The following is a 16754-nucleotide window of genomic DNA, read 5'->3' on the forward strand; positions in this document are numbered from 1 at the left end:
GATATGTTAATGCCCTACGCAGTTACGCACTGCAGCGCTTGTTTGAGTGAGAACGATACGCAACGCAGTATGTTAAGCGTATAAACGTGAACGCATTCTATGATCCTCGTTACAAAATAAATGCTAGCTTACCAAGAAATTATTCATTCCATTGCGATTAACAATATATTTAATTTTATAAAAACTTCACTGTGCTTTGGCAAGAATATGTGTTGTAATTTATGTGGTCTTAATGTATTATATTAGATTATTATTTTTTATATTAAATAATGTTTTTGAACACATTTACGGCCGCCATCTTGTTGGTTCCCCTTCCTCCTGTTGGTGGAATCACTTTTCAGTCTGGAGTACGCCCTCTAGCCTTCGGCTTATTACATCTCTCTGATGACACATGTGGGCCAGAACGGAAAAATATAACAAAAAGGTAGTGAACCGAAGCAACAATAACTCATTCAGTACCAGTATTTGTTACTTATTACGTTTTGAGATAAATTTTGTCATGCATGGACGAGGTTTTTGTCTGAAAAAGTGTCATAAGATTTTACAACGTCTATCTCGTGACAATAAAATGCTTTCAACGGAGCCGAATTCATATCATTATCAGGTTTGTGCTGCCTGTCTGTGTGCCTACTTTACGTATACTAGCCTGCTTAGGCTACTAGGCCTAGCTACTAAGTACTTACTAGGCTAGGGCCAGGCCTATGGCTAGGCCTAGGAAGAGTCTAAATCTCAGTCGTCAGGGCACCTATTTAGCTTGCGCATGCGCACTTAATTTGTGAGATAGATGACAACAATAAATGATTTCGTATTTTACCATTTGCACAATTCATTCATACAGTATGTAGTGCGATGTGCAACACAGTGGTAAAGCTGAGTTGTTTTCGTTTTATCTTTAATTGTCATGCAATTCCACTACAAAACCATGAATCATAATTCATATGACTTTTTTAATAATCATAATTTGGTTATCTTTAGTAATTTTATTGCGTCACAGGCACAGCATCTAGTTAACATTGAGTTAGCATATGCTTCACGTTTATAAATAATTCACTATGAAGTCGTCGTATGCAAACCTAGTTAACATTACACGTTGTTAATTCACTGTGAATCTGGTACAGTTGCTGGGTCATTCTTCAGTAAGTGTCTAAAATCGTGTCCCGATACTTTGGTGGGATACACGGTATCTTCATAAATATCATTTTAAGACAAAAAGCCTCATCATTTAGAGGGCCCGAATCCGCCTAGTTACTATAAACATCGTGTTCAATGTAGCGTGAAAAGCGAGTCGTGAGAATTTTTTACAAATTTTAGATCGAGGTAGTAGTAAATTGCTTACCATGGCTTATATAAATTAATTTAAACAAAGTTACATTAAAAAAAAAAAAAAGAAAAAAGAAAATTTTGCATAAAATTGGTTTTCGTATTATTTTGTAGTGTTTTACTTGTGAAGTATTTAAGCGATCCCGAACAAACAGCGCCACCACGAAATCGAGCTAGCGCTAAATATGAACATGGAAAATCGTCTGCCACACAAAAAATATTGCGTATTGGAAATCAGAGACTTTGCCAGCTATCTAGGTCAAGGTCATACTGTATTTTACTACAAAATCAGATTTCCGCTTAAAGATGTATTGTCCCCCTGAAAAATATTTTTTTTCAATTTTTGTTGTTGAATATGCCATTTTAATGCCACATAATAGTTATTGACTTCGACCAAAAATTGGATCGAAAAAAAAATTATTTACCTGAAAAAACTGAAATTTAAAGCAAAAAATGGTCAAATTGGCTGCCAGCCAATGGATTTTTGGTTGAATTTAACCATTTTTCATGTTATTTTATAAGTGAAAACGTTATTTTTTCCAGTTTTTTTTCTACGGAAGTGATTCACTTGATTAAAACTACAAAATAACCTATTCAAAGTCTGATTTAATTAATCTTCATTTTTCATGTTTTTGGGGGACAATACATCTTTAATTTAACGTCATCGGTCAATCAAATACCAATCAAGATACACTCACTAGGCCTATTCTGACGTTGTTTACAGTACTGATTTAGTGTATTTTGTGTATCAATGTATTAGTAAACTGTCAAAATGTTGTCTCTTCACTCTAGTTCGATGTTGTGGCTTTGTAGATTGTGTGGCAATAAATTTAGAAATTCTGACAAAAAATGTAAAATTACAAATCTTAGGCCAGACATTTTACATCACAATAACTTAGACACAGCCATTAGTAGCATTCATCCACAGTTTGTTTGCACTACATGTCAGTCAAAGGCATACAAATTTCAACCTATAAAACCATACAACTGGACAGAACACACAACAGAGTCATGTTTGTCATGCTATTTATTTACCAATATTAAAAACAAAGGCTCAAAAAGAAAACTCACAACTTTCCAAAGAAACAACAATGGTACATTTTCATCAACTAATACCAATTTGCGATCATTGCCTAGTCAATTTAAATTAAAAGATGCTTCCAAAGATTGGTTTTTGTGTGCCATTTGTAAACATGTTATGCCCTTATGTCCTTGTCCATGTCTGAAACTAAATGTGGCCACACATTCTGTGCACACTGTTTGTCACAATTATTATATTATTATAATATATATATTATAATATTATATAAATGTGATGTAATTCCTTGTATAAAATGTTCTTGTCCTGTAAATGTGTTTGACGTCACAAAGGCATCTAAATTGAGTAAACAGTCACTATTGCATGTAGAACTGACTTGTAAAAAATGCTCAGACACATTGCTATACCATCAATGTGATAGTCATGAATGTACATCCAAGTGCCAACAAAAGGTGAAGAAAATACAAAAAGCAGTAACTGAAATCAACAGTGAAATTAATGAGGTCATACCAGATGAACTTCTTGCACAAATCCCTAAAAAAGAATAAAGAACTGAACTTGATGACAAAGGGCAGAGTAAGTACTTTTAAATTACATTAACCCAAACTATTTATTAATAATACATTGAGCATGTATTTAAATATCTAATGGCAATGCATATTATTATTTTTGTACATTTTTTAGTAAATCATACAGCAAGTTTCTTTAATTTTGTAGCCATTGAAAGTCAGTGTTATACAGACATCCAACAAGACACAAGGTATTTGTAAAAAAACTATTACCAGAAAGTCTGCAGAATTTCAACGGTTGGAGAAAAGCATACATGGTGGCTTGAAGCAAAGCCCAACACAACAAACACAGCCCGATGTAGATGTAGGTCTTGCATTAAAGACTGATTGTGATCTTGGTTGGCAGCAGTTTCGTAAACTGAGGAGGTAAATAACAATAATTATATATAAATAAATATTTCATTCAAGAAAAATAATTAATACAAAGCAGACTACATACTAATAGTTGTTCATTTTGTAGAAACAAATCAGCATTCCTTCACCTTCATTACTATTACTGTACTATCAATACTTTTACAGGTATCTTCCACGAGGAACACTTTCCTCTGAACGTAAAATGCGTTAAATGTAGAATTTGATAGTGCAGGATTATGTACATGGAGAAATGGTGAAACTAGTGTTCAAAAATGAAACTGCCAGTGGGGAAAATGGGTTTGAAGAAAGAGAAGCACCAGTCATAAGAATCAAGAACATACAATCTTTTGTATTCTCTTACTTGGGGAGTCATTACCAGTAAGTTCAATTTTAAATATAAATGCTAAAGTTTATTAGCAAAACATAAACATTTTCCAAGAATTCATTTTTATAATTTGTTTGTTTTAGATTAGGAAACATTAAACCAAATAATGAAGACATTTTCCTAAAAGTTGGTGGCGACTAGGTGGCGGCTCTACCAAGTTTGAGATCCAGATTTGTAGCATAGATAGGCCAAATGCACTAAAGAACATATTGGTGGTTTAATGCACCAGACTACACAGTGAATCTGGCAAGGACTCTGCCATTAATAGTAAAAGAAATAACAGACTTGCATGGACAAGTTTGGAGGTAAGAATGAACTATTTTATGTAATACATTTTTTATTCGAATGAAGAAACTCTTCCCCTTTTAATTTTGATAAATTCTTATTCTTCATCATAGAGGGTACAATATCAGACTGTTCTTTTTCGGAGACTATGACTTCCTTGTGCGGATATATGGCCTTCTTTCACTACCTAATTGTAAGTAAAAACAAATATATACATGTTACAGAGGGTTTAAATTAAATAGTATTCCTACAGTTTGTAGATTGTTCTTTATTGACTTTATTTCTTAGGCCAATATGGTTGTTTGTTTTGCCACGCCACCAAAGACCACATGAACAGTGGCATTAGCAAGGAAGACAGAAAAATGATGTCACTCCGGGAGGACTATAAGCAATTTGTTGCCCATGGCTCTCATGAAGAAACCAGCAAAGACATATCAAGAAATGTTGTTCGAGAGCCAATGGTAAACATTGATATTGACCATGTAAGTTTTTAAATAAAACTATATTACAAAAAAACTACGCAATACAAGGCATTTTAACTGCAATGCATTATTCTAATCCATTTTAATCAAATTGTTTTACAGGTTTCAATTCCTTGCCTGCATATTTCTCTAGGAGTGTTCAAGAAGTTGTACGACCTATTAGAATCAGATGCCCATAACTTGGACAAAAAAAATATATAAACTCGGGTAACATTACATACTTAAAAAAAATCAATATACTAGAAAGAAGCCCATTTTGTATTTTAAGTTTTAATTCAGACAATCAAATCCATCAGAAGAACTCAACAACTTCGAAATTACAATCGCGAAGAAAACAGCTCTAAATGAAGCCTGCAGAGAAAAAATAAGCAAGCTGCAGAGTGACATTTCCAGCAGGGAAGACAACATGCCCATTTCGCAATTACTAAAGTCAACAGCATTGATAACAAAATTGCAAACAATTAGAGAACTTGTAAGTAATAAAATGAAACCACATACATTGCAGAAACAGGCACAGGAGGGTGCCACAAATTCATTAGGTATTCACTGCTCTCGAAGTATGACAATCTGCAAATACAAATAAAACTAATAAGCAATGATTAATGATTAAATTTGCATACTCTCTCTCTCTACGGCATTGTTAATAAAGATTATTTTAAACGAAAATTTGATATCAAAAATATTTTGGGAAGGAGATGAATTTTTTCAAGATTATTTTAATTTAATTAATTCTACATGCAATGTTGACAGATTGTTTGTTAAATTTCATAGGAAAAATCAATAGAAAAAGATGATTTTAAGGTGGGTGCTGGGCCACTAACTACAGCGAATGTGTTGAAGAAGCATAAAGTCGACAGGCAAGCATATCATGGAAAAGTCACCTTTTGACGAGCAGTCAATGGACTTGCCTATAGGGCTGGTATTGTGAAGGATCTCCAACTGGAATTATATACCATTAAGGACAAATACATTCCGTTGTTTAGCAAATATTCAATTGTAGAGCAGAAGATTAACCATACTAGATCGCTTACTACTGAGGAAATCAAAGAAATTGGTAGGTATACAGTTTATTAAAAACAATTGTTACTAATTTATAAATGACGATAAAAAAATCACAAACAACATACCATTTTTCTTATGCTGTAGACAACAACATCCATGATTTTGTCGGAGAGTTCCGGAAGTATGGCCACAGCATCACTCCAAAAATGCACATGCTTGAGAAGCATGTGGTACCAACATTAAAGAGGTGGCAGATTGGTTTGGGGCTGCTTAACGAACAAGGCGGTGAACAGATACATGCTGCATTTAATAGACAAGCAAGAAGCGTATATGGTGTGCAGTCCGAAATGAGGAAGATGATTTCCATTATGCGGAATCATCTTACGTTGACTAGTCCACAAATTAATAGCAAGGTTGTTAAGCCTAAAAAAATATTGAGGAAAGATTGTGAGCAAAAGTTATTTTTAAAATTTGTAATTAATGGAAAAAACATAATAATTGAAATATATAGCTTGTACATTATTTGTAAAAACTTATAGTTCTATATTTATTTTCAGGTACAAACTCAGCTGAAGAATGAGGAGGTCGGATTATAATGCATATTAACTTGACAACGGTTAATTTTCTCTGTGTTATAAAATTTAATTCATTGCATATGATGAAACAAAAACCTTTCCTACTCCAGATATCAAGTTGATTATAGTTTAAAAAATGGAATCATTGCGCATTACCATACAACTACAACTATGTATAAAATTGTCATTGTGTATAGAAATATCAACCAGTCTAAAAAAAAAACGACATATGTTGTTTTTATTGGTAATTCAATCAGCTAATGTATGACCTCATTATTTTGCTTATACTATTAATACTAGCGTAGACCTAAAACTCAGTAGGCCTAGGCTATATTTAACATTAGTATTGATTATATTGAGTCATCATTTGACTAAGTAGTAGTAGACCTAGCCTGGCCCGAGTATTAATATATATTCAATATTTGTATACCCTGATCCTGTATTTTTAAGCCAGAGGAGGCTAACTCTAGCTTGGCTTAGGCCTATTTTTAGTAGGCTAGCCGGCTAGCCTAGGCCTACTAGTAGACACTAAGTTCTAGCAGGCCTAGGTCTAATAAAATGTTGATTTACGAACAACCATTTCTTATTCATTTCAATTGTAATAATAATGGTAATAGTCCCACTAATTAAGATACTCCTACTGTACTCCATGCTACCAAAACGTCCTACGCCATGTGAGTTCAACTTTGATACGTGTATTTTACCCACATGTTCAAACTCGTATTGCAAAAATACTAACCGATACGGAACCCCTAATTACCTCCGCCAAGGAGGTTATGTTTTCACCCCTGTATCTTTGTGTGTGTGTCTGTGAACAGCCTGGAGGTCACAGTTTTTATTCGATTCTCACCAAATTTGGCAACAATGATCTATGCCCCAAAAGCTCGGACGAGTTCGAATTTGAGGGGAAAAGGTCATAGGTCAAGGTCACAACTAACAAAAAACTATTTTACTGCCTAGAGACCACAGTTTTTATCCGATTCTCACAAAACTTAGACACAATGATCAATGACTCATCATATAATTGTGGTTAAATTTTGAAGGGTCAGGGTCAAAGATCAAGGTCCATAAAAAAAAAGAAATAAAATAATAATAAAAAAACAAAACAAAACCTCAGCGGGACTTGAACCAGCGATCTCAACTGTGGGAGGCTGGATAAATAACCATTACACCAAACTCTCATCCACAACTCTGTAGTGTGCAGTTAGCCTATTTACACTTAGAACTAATAAAAAAAAAATTTTTTTTTAATATAAATATTTTCCGGGGACATTTTATGTAGGGGAATTTTACAGTCGGCGGAGGTTTGTACTCTTGGAGTACCCTCTAGTTTGTTATACTTGTTTGATAATAGTTAACATTGTAGAAATAGAATGTGTACATATAAATAACGCCTTTATTACATTACCTGCCGAAATAACAAAAATCATCAACATTTTAGTGAAAATAACAGAAAGAATAAAGACTGATTTTCATTCTTTGTTTACTTCCATTCTGTTGAGCCATTAGCCAAAAACAGCAGTCGTTATTCAAATAGTGCAATCCCATATTACCAGAATTTTAAATAACAATTAATAGTCTCTACCTTGTAAACAGCAAACAACAACCATACCTTTTTTATAATTATTTGTTATATATTATATGTTTTTAATAAGGTTTTTCTATATTTTTAATAATAACTTGGTATAAAGTAGTAACGAAAATTCATGTTCAATGTTAGTAAACATTATATTCACTCTTATATTATGTTTTCAACATTTTTCAGTGCATATTGATATACCTCTGCAAAAAGTGAGGAAAACATTTGAAATATAATGTAACCTATGATAGTGTTTGCATTCAAAATCTTGTTGGTTGGTATGGAATGTTTTATTTTCCGCAAAAAGTAATTCGACGATGAAATAATGAAAAGCCGTGGATGAACTATCGCATACATAAATTGATTGATGAGCGACAAAAGGCATATAGATCTAATAATATAAATTTATGGCGAAGCCTAAGAAACAAAGTAAAGTATGAAATTAACAAAGCTAAAGAGAAACGCCATAAATTTATATTATTAGATCTATATGCCTTTTGTCGCTCATCAATCAATTTATGTATGCGATTTATGATGAACTATTACGCAAAATATGAAAATACGACTTTTTTTATTCAACTGGCCATATGATGACGTCACAACATCCGATTGGCAAAATGTTTACATGAATTCGTATCTACAATCCAATAGCTTCCAGAAAACGTTTTAATCGTGATTATCACATTTTATTCTTACGAGCTATTACAGATTAAAATTTACTGTAAAGATGAAATTAATGACCCACGTAATTAAAATTTTTAGGCATGATGACGTCATAAAAATTAAAATATTTTTATCTCATGCTAAAGAAAGTTGATTGACCTACACAATATATAAATGCAGGAGAAAAGGAATACAGATAAGCGTGATGCGCTCCATTGAATGTGATGAGCAATAACGAAAGAGACAAAAATCCTATATTTTACATTCGTGTGGCCATACGATGACGTCACAATGTTTTTTTAGCCTTATCGATGCATGATCCGATATCTACAACTCATCAACTTCTAGATTTTGTAATAAAAATAAACGGTTCATGGTTTACTTTAGAAACTATGACTGTTTAAAAAAAGACATAATTTTGACGATTTTTTAAGCTTTTTCATAAAAAACGCGCACGAATTGTCTAATTCAACGTGTTCGTATGGCGTTATTTAAACTGGAAAAGGTCTAAATTGTTTTCAAAATTACTAGGAAAGACTTGAAAAATATAATTCAAGAGAAAAAAATATGTTTTTAACGCTACGTGCGCACCGCGTGCGTAAAAAATTGCGCGCCCGTGGGAATTTTTGACATGCTCAAAATGACAAGAAACGCATAAAAAGTTGATTAGAAATTAATTTTGCGCATTTTGAAATTTTAAATGCGCGTGCGCGCGTAACTTCTTGTGAAACATGCCATTTTTAATCCGTAGAAAGTTTGCCCCTGATATGACTTAAATTTTGTCAAAGTGTCAATACTAAATGACTTTTGGTTTTTAATCTATAATCAATCATTGAAATTCATAAAATTGCGCGTAAGTCACGTTGCGCAACTATGACGTCATTCAAAAATAGGAGGTGCACAACTTCACGTAAATGCCCATATGTTGTCAAAGTTATGAAATGTTATGTTTACACATTTTAGAGAAACGCGACTCACATAAAGGAAGGAAGGAAACAAGAACTAGATTTGAACTCGTCACTTTGACGAGTTCGGGTTATCCGCGCAAACACAACATGCACATACCTTAAACTATATGAACCTCGACAATTATTAGGCCATCATAAGACATGAATTAAGTATGTTTACAGTGCTGAATTGTACCTATTTTGTAGCATACAGCATATTACAGTATTTACAGAATACATTGTATGTTATATACAGTGTAGCATAGACGAAATTACGAGACCCATGTTTTAAATCCAATTATTAACACGATGACGTCATCAAATTGACATATAAAGATAACTATTTTAGAAGATAATTATCTAAATAATTACATTAATACAAATTTGAAGAATTTTGGGCACGTAAAAGTGAGATGCGCTCTCGTTTAAACGCAATGAACTTTTGCGCAAGAGATGAAAATATGACTTTTTGAATTCAACTGGCCATATGATGACGTCACAACATCTGATTGGCAAAATATTCACATGAATTTGTATCTACAATCCAATAGCTTCCAGAAAACGTTTTAATCATGATTATCACTTTTTATTCTGACGAGTTATAACAAATTGAAATTTACTGTAAAGATGAAAATAGGTGACCCACGTTATTTACATTTTTAGACATGATGACGTCATAAAAATTAAAATATTTTTAACTCATGCGAAAGATAGTTGATTGACCTAGACAGTATTAAAATATATGAGGAAATGGAATACGTATAAGCGAGATGCGCTCTATTTAATGTAATGAGCAATAACGAAACAGTCAAAAATCCAATATTTTACATTCGTGTGGCCATACGATGACGTTCTTCATGAATTCATATCTACAACTTATCTGCTTCTATATTAAATTAAAAAAATTGGGGGTAACGGTTGATCCTGAGAAGCTATAATAGATTCAAAATAGGCATAATTTTGACAATATTTTGTCACTTTTGCAACTAAAACGCGCGCAAATTGTCTAAATCAACGTGTTCATATGACGTCATTTTAATTTGAAATGATGTCAATCTTTTTTAAAATGACTACGATAGGCTGTAAAATCGTAATTCAAGAGAAAAACACATGATTTTCATGTTCCGCGCGCACCTTACGCGTAATTTTTTTCCCGCGCGTGGGAATTTTTGACATGCTTAAAATGTCATGATCAGCGTAGAAAGTTGATTAGAAATTAATTTTGCGCATTTTGAAATTTTAAATGCGTGTGCGCGCGTAACTTCTTGTGAAACATGCCATTTTTAATCCATAGAAAGTTGACCCATGATATGAATTATAATTTTATTAAGTTTCATGAAAGAATATTTGTTGGTTCTAAAGTTATGATCAGTTATAGAAATTCATAAAATCGCGCGTAACTTACGCAACGCGGATCTGACATCATCGAAAAGCTTGGCTGCACATCTACACTTCAATGTCAATCTTTTTACCAAGTTATACAAAGTTATGTTCACAAGCAATAGGGGATATGCTGTAGACAAAAATCCGGGAAAGAAAGAAGAATAACAAAGAAGATGAAAAAAAAGATATTTACAATCACATGGGTTATCCTGCAACTAAGTTGCGGATAACCAATAATACAGAAAAACTAGATTTGAACTCGTCACTTTGACGAGTTCGGGTTATCCGCGCAAACTCAACATGCACATACTTAACTATATGAACCTCGACAATTATTATGCCATCCTATGACATGAAATAAATATGTTTACAGTGCTGAATTGTACCTATTCTGTAGCATACACCATATTACAGTATTTTACAGAATAAACTGTATATGTTATATACAGTGTAGCATAGACAAAATTACGAGACCCATCTTTTAAATCCAATTTTTAACACGATGACGTCATCAAATTGACATATAAAGATAACAATTTTAGAAGATAATTATCTAAAAATTAACATTAAAACAAATTTGAAGAATTTTGGGCACGTAAAAGTGAGATGCGCTCTTGTTTAAACGCAATTAACTTTTACGCAAGAGATGAAAATATGACTTTTTTAATTCAACTGGCCATATGATGACGTCACAACATCTGATTGGCAAAATATTCACATCAATTCGTATCTACAATCCAATAGCTTCCAGAAAACGTTTTAATCATGATTATCACTTTTTATTGTGACGAGCTATAACAGATTGAAATTTACTGTAAAGATGAAAATAAGTGACCCAAGTTATTTACGTTTTTAGACATGATGACGTCATAAAAATTAAAATATTTTTAATTCATGCGAAAGATAGTTGATTAACGTAGACAATATTAAAATTTCGGGAGAAATGGGATACGTATAACCGAGAAGCGCTTTGTTGAATTTGATGAGCAATAACGAAAGAGTAAAAAATCCTACATTTTACATTCGTGTGGCCATACGATGACGTCATAACATCCGAGTGGTAAAGGTTCTGCATGAATTCATATCTACAAAATATCTGCTTACATATTAAATTTAAAAAATTGGGGGTCGTGGATGATCCTGAGGAGCTATAATAGATTAAAAATAGGCTTAATTTTGACAATATGTTGTCACTTTTGCAACTAAAACGCGCGCAAATGGTCTAAATCAACGTGTTCGTATGACGTCAGTTTAATTTGAAATGATGTAAATCTTTTTTAAAATGACTAAGAAAGGCTGTAAAATCATAATTCAAGAAAAAAACACATGATTTTCATGCTCCGTGCGCACCTTACGCGTAATTTTTTTCGCGCACGTGGGAATTTTTGACATGTTTAAAATGTTATGATCAGCGTAGAAAATTGATTAGAAATTAATTTTTAAATTTTAAATGCGCGTGTGCGCGTAACTTCTTGTGAAACATGTCATTTTTAATCCATAGAAAGTTTGCCCTTGATATGACTTAAATATTCACCAAATGTCAATACAAAATGACTTTTATTTTTTATCCTATGATCAATCATTGAAATTCATAAAATCGCGCGTAAGTCACGTTGCGCAACTCTGACGTCATGCAAAATATGGAGGTGCACAACTTCAGGTAAATGTCCATATAATGACAAAGTTATACAAAAGATATATTCACAAGCAATAGGGGATATGCGACGCACAAAAATCCGGGAAAGAAAGAAGAATAACAAAGAAGAAGATGAAAAAAAAGATATTTACAATCACATGGGTTATCCGCAACTAAGTTGCGGATAACCAACTAGATTTGAACTCGTCACTTTGACGAGTTCGGGTTATCCGCGCAAACGCAACATGCACATACTTAACCATATGAACCTCGACAATTATTATGCCATCCTATGACATGAAATAAATATGTTTACAGTGCTGAATTGTACCTATTATGTAGCATACATCATATTACAGTATTTTACAGAATAAACTGTATATGTTATATACAGTGTAGCATAGACAAAATTATGAGACCCATCTTTTAAATCCAATTATTAACACGATGACGTCATCAAATTGACATATAAAGATAACAATTTTAGAAGATAATTATCTAAATAATTACATTAAATCAAATTTGAAGAATTTTGGGCACGTAAAAGTGAGATGCGCTCTATTTAATATGATGAGCAATAACGAAAGAGTAAAAAATCCTACATTTTACATTCGTGTGGCCATACGATGACGTCATAACATCCGAGTGGTAAAGGTTCTGCATGAATTCATATCTACAACATATCTGCTTACATATTATAAAAAATTGGGGGTCGTGGATGATCCTGAGGAGCTATAATAGATTAAAAATAGGCTTAATTTTGACAATATGTTGTCACTTTTGCAACTAAAACGCGCGCAAATTGTCTAAATCAACGTGTTCGTATGACGTCATTTTAATTTGAAATGATGTAAATCTTTTTTAAAATGATGATGAGCAATAACGAAAGAGTAAAAAATCCTACATTTTACATTCGTGTGGCCATACGATGACGTCATAACATCCGAGTGGTAAAGGTTCTGCATGAATTCATATCTACAACATATCTGCTTACATATTAAATTAAAAAAATTGGGGGTCGTGGATGATCCTGAGGAGCTATAATAGATTAAAAATAGGCTTAATTTTGACAATATGTTGTCACTTTTGCAACTAAAACGCGCGCAAATTGTCTAAATCAACGTGTTCGTATGACGTCATTTTAATTTGAAATGATGTAAATCTTTTTTAAAATGACTAAGAAAGGCTGTAAAATCATAATTCAAGAAAAAAACACATGATTTTCATGCTCCGTGCGCACCTTACGCGTAATTTTTTTTCGCGCGCGTGGGAATTTGTGACATGTTTAAATTGTCATGATCAGCGTAGAAAGTTGATTAGAAATTAATTTTGCGCATTTTTAAATTTTAAATGCGCGTGCGCGCGTAACTTCTTGTGAAACATGCTATTTTTAATCCATAGAAAGTTTTCATATGATATGACTTAAATTTTCACTAAGTGTCAAAACAAAATGACTTTTGGTTTATAATCTATGATCAATCATTGAAATTCATAAAATCGCGCGTAACTTACGCTGCGCGACTCTAACGTCATTAAAAATATGGAGGTGCACAACTTCAGGTAAATGTCCATATAATGACAAAGTTATACAAAAGATATATTCACAAGCAATAGGGGATATGCGACGCACAAAAATCCGGGAAAGAAAGAAGAATAACAAAGAAGAAGATGAAAAAAAAGATATTTACAATCACATGGGTTATCCGCAACTAAGTTGCGGATAACCAAAAATATTGATCCCATACAATAACAAGGAGTTATCCGCTCTACCAAGCGGATAACTAATAAATCTGGCCACCCAGATGATATTCCGGTGAAACTCATTAAGCTGTTTTCTTTTGAAATAGCACAACCCCTGTTTTTAATCTTTAATACCTGTCTAAACGAAGGGGTGTTTCCAACTGTGTGGAAGACCGCATCAATTGTACCAGTACCTAAAGTTAAAAAACCGACAATGGTTGGCCAATTACGACCTATTTCACTAACTAAAATATTGGGTAGAGTATTTGAATCATTCCTAGCGGGATGGTTAAAAACGGATTTCAAACCAGTATTGGATTGTAAACAGTATGGTAACGTGAGAGGAACTAGTACAACACATTACTTAGTAGATATGTTGAATACGGTTATATCCAATATTGATGTGCCAGGGACCTACGCCACATTATGTACAGTTGATTTCACAACTGCGTTTGATAGGATAAACCATAATGTTGCTATTTCAAAGATGATAGAATCTGGTGTTAGACCGTCGATAATTCCAACGATTAGCAGTTTTCTGATGAATCGCACCCAGTGTGTGAAATTTAAGGGACATTGTTCTGGACTAAGAACTATAACGTGTGGGGTCCCCCAGGGTACCAAACTGGGACCCAGCATATTTACCGTTATGGTGAATGATGCGGGTAACACCACTGATAATCGTTGGAAATTTGTGGATGATCTAACACTGGGAGAAATAATTAATATAAAAAATAATAGTACATCATCAGAACTTCAATCCCATTTAGATTCCTTGAGTTGTTGGTGTAAACAAAATGACATGCTACCCAAGCCTTCTAAGTGCCATGTTATTAATATAAATTTTATGAAATCCCAAATAAACTACCCCCAATTTACTATAAGTGGTGAAAAAATTGATACTGTACATAGTATGAAATTATTAGGTCTTGAGCTACAAGACAATTTAGTTTGGGATATCCAAATCAAAAGTATTATCTCTAGAGCAAGTAGAAGAATGTTTCTTCTTTATGCATTGAGAGGATATAGTGCACCTATTGGTGACATGTTAAGTATTTATCAACTCTATATTCGACCGCTGACTGAGTATGCATGTGTTGTTTGGCACTCTAGCATTACAAAACATCAGACCAATGAAATTGAGAGGTTGCAAAAGCGAGCATGCAAAATTATACTTGGCCAGGATTATGAGAGCTATGATACGGCCCTTACTCAACTTAAAATTACCAGCCTTGCTGAACGTAGAGAAAAATTAACATTAAAATTTGGAGAAGGTATCCTTAAGTCAGAGAGACATCGTAATATGCTGCCTGCTGAAAGACCTAATATATCTAGATTACGTAACCCCAATAGATTTACATTACCTAAAATAAAAACTAACCGATATAAAAATTCAACGATTCCCTATATTATAAACAAATTAAATTCCTCCTGTGAAAAATTAAATTAAAAAAATATATAATGAATGATTGTGCAATATTACCGCCTAAAATAATCAAATGAAGAGCACTGCAGACAACGTTTAATATTAATATATACTGTAAACTTTTTTTTTTTTTTTATTTTCTTTTTTGTATTTGTATTTTCCGAAATTTAATATATTTTTGTAGATTTTTAATGTTGTGAATATTTTAGTGAATAATTGTGCAATATTGCCACCTATACTAAAAGATAATAATAATAATCAAATAAAGAACAGTGCAGATAGGTTTTAGTACATTATAATGTAAATTTTTCGTTTTTTAAATAAAAGTGCAATTGTATTTTCCAAAATTGTGTATATATTTTAAGATTCTTAATATTTTAAATTTTAGTGAATAATTGTGAAATTTTGTAATTGTATTTTCCGAATTTATTATTGTAGTTTTTATAGATTTCATTTCAATATTTTTTATTGTAATACAAACGTTATTAGCTATGTGCTATTGTTTTTGTAATTTTATATATACCGTAATAAATAAATTTTTGGTGAAATTGTAATCTAATTTTGTTTTGTATTATCCTGTAGGAAGCTGTATCTGCATTGAATACATTGCAGACAAATTCACAAGTTCTTGATAAAATACGTAAAGACAAGCAACCAGGTAGTCCCACCAACAACCTGCCAACTGTTGTCAATTTTCTTCAAAGGGCAGAAATGAGTGTAAGTGTACACAGTAAGATGCATGCCTAGACATTATCATATATTCTATATTGGCTCAAACATTTACCATTTAGCAATATAATTTGCCTATTAGTATTACTCAAAACAGTTTTGGAGGCACCTCTGGCCATAGTTTTAACCAGAAAGGAAATGCTCAATGTGAAAGTACATTTGTATGAGTATTATTATAAAAAATGTTTTAAAGAATTAGACTATTAATGATCCTTCTCCAAATGTGTCTCCACTTTGTTTTGCTTTGTCATAAATGTAAAACTATTTGCCATTCTGTTATTATTTCAGTATTTTGTGAACATCTACATACAATACAAATTTAAAAGAAATGCTCACCAATCTGTTTTAGAAAATGGCCATTGTTTATTATTCATATTATGATATCTTGTTTACTATAATTATTCAAGTTATTGTACTGTTATGTAGTTTTATATGTTGTTTTGTACAGTTAGATGATCTAGACAAACTGAAGATAATTCATGTGAGCGGTACTAAAGGAAAAGGCTCTGTGTGTGCATTATGTGAAAGCATCCTACGTTCTTGTGGCTTTAAGACTGGCTTCTACAGGTGATTCATCACTATTATAGTCATTGATTTAGTTGTGCTAAGGAGGATGATCAAGTTACCCAACCAAAAATGT

At 32.6% G+C, this 16754-nt stretch overlaps 2 protein-coding genes and 2 long non-coding RNA genes across 5 annotated transcripts in view; all 4 read left to right on the top strand.

The window, feature by feature from the left end:
• Positions 1-410: 410 nt before the first annotated feature.
• The window catches only part of LOC144838033 (folylpolyglutamate synthase, mitochondrial-like), a 41636-nt gene continuing 25292 nt past the window's right edge, over positions 411-16754 (top strand). Inside the window, exons 1-3 of one of the 2 annotated variants that reach the window (XM_078693384.1) lie at positions 411-604; positions 15968-16102; positions 16563-16681. In XM_078693384.1, coding sequence (XP_078549510.1) covers positions 500-604; positions 15968-16102; positions 16563-16681 — 359 coding nt within the window. In that variant the 5' untranslated portion in view covers positions 411-499. Of the gene's footprint in view, positions 605-15965; positions 16103-16562; positions 16682-16754 lie in introns of both variants that reach the window. The other variant, XM_078693385.1, reaches the window with a different exon arrangement.
• LOC144837281 (uncharacterized) lies at positions 3128-3808 on the top strand. Its single transcript, XR_013611459.1, has 3 exons — positions 3128-3294; positions 3448-3660; positions 3751-3808. It is a non-coding gene; the product is annotated as an uncharacterized LOC144837281 (long non-coding RNA).
• LOC144838721 (uncharacterized) lies at positions 3855-5442 on the top strand. Its single transcript, XR_013611696.1, has 5 exons — positions 3855-3972; positions 4066-4145; positions 4241-4434; positions 4537-4906; positions 5206-5442. It is a non-coding gene; the product is annotated as an uncharacterized LOC144838721 (long non-coding RNA).
• Positions 4841-6112, top strand: LOC144837283 (uncharacterized). Its single transcript, XM_078692333.1, has 5 exons — positions 4841-4906; positions 5206-5291; positions 5418-5488; positions 5581-5883; positions 5994-6112. Exons 1-5 carry the CDS (start codon positions 4841-4843, stop codon positions 6014-6016), a joined length of 549 nt encoding a protein of 182 aa, XP_078548459.1. The 3' UTR covers positions 6017-6112.

The sequence above is a fragment of the Antedon bifida genome, chromosome 3 (genome assembly GCF_963402885.1).
Source record: "Antedon bifida chromosome 3, ecAntBifi1.1, whole genome shotgun sequence".
Lineage (NCBI taxonomy): Eukaryota > Metazoa > Echinodermata > Crinoidea > Comatulida > Antedonidae > Antedon > Antedon bifida.

Coding starts and splice junctions, on each gene's coding strand:
- LOC144837283 (XM_078692333.1), top strand. CDS start 4,841: ATGCCCATTTCGCAATTACTAAAGTCAACAGCATTGATAACAAAATTG. Junction 5,292..5,417: donor AAGAAGCATAAAGTCGACAG/GCAAGCATATCA, acceptor TCCGTTGTTTAG/CAAATATTCAATTGTAGAGC. Junction 5,884..5,993: donor AAAAATATTGAGGAAAGATT/GTGAGCAAAAGT, acceptor ATTTATTTTCAG/GTACAAACTCAGCTGAAGAA.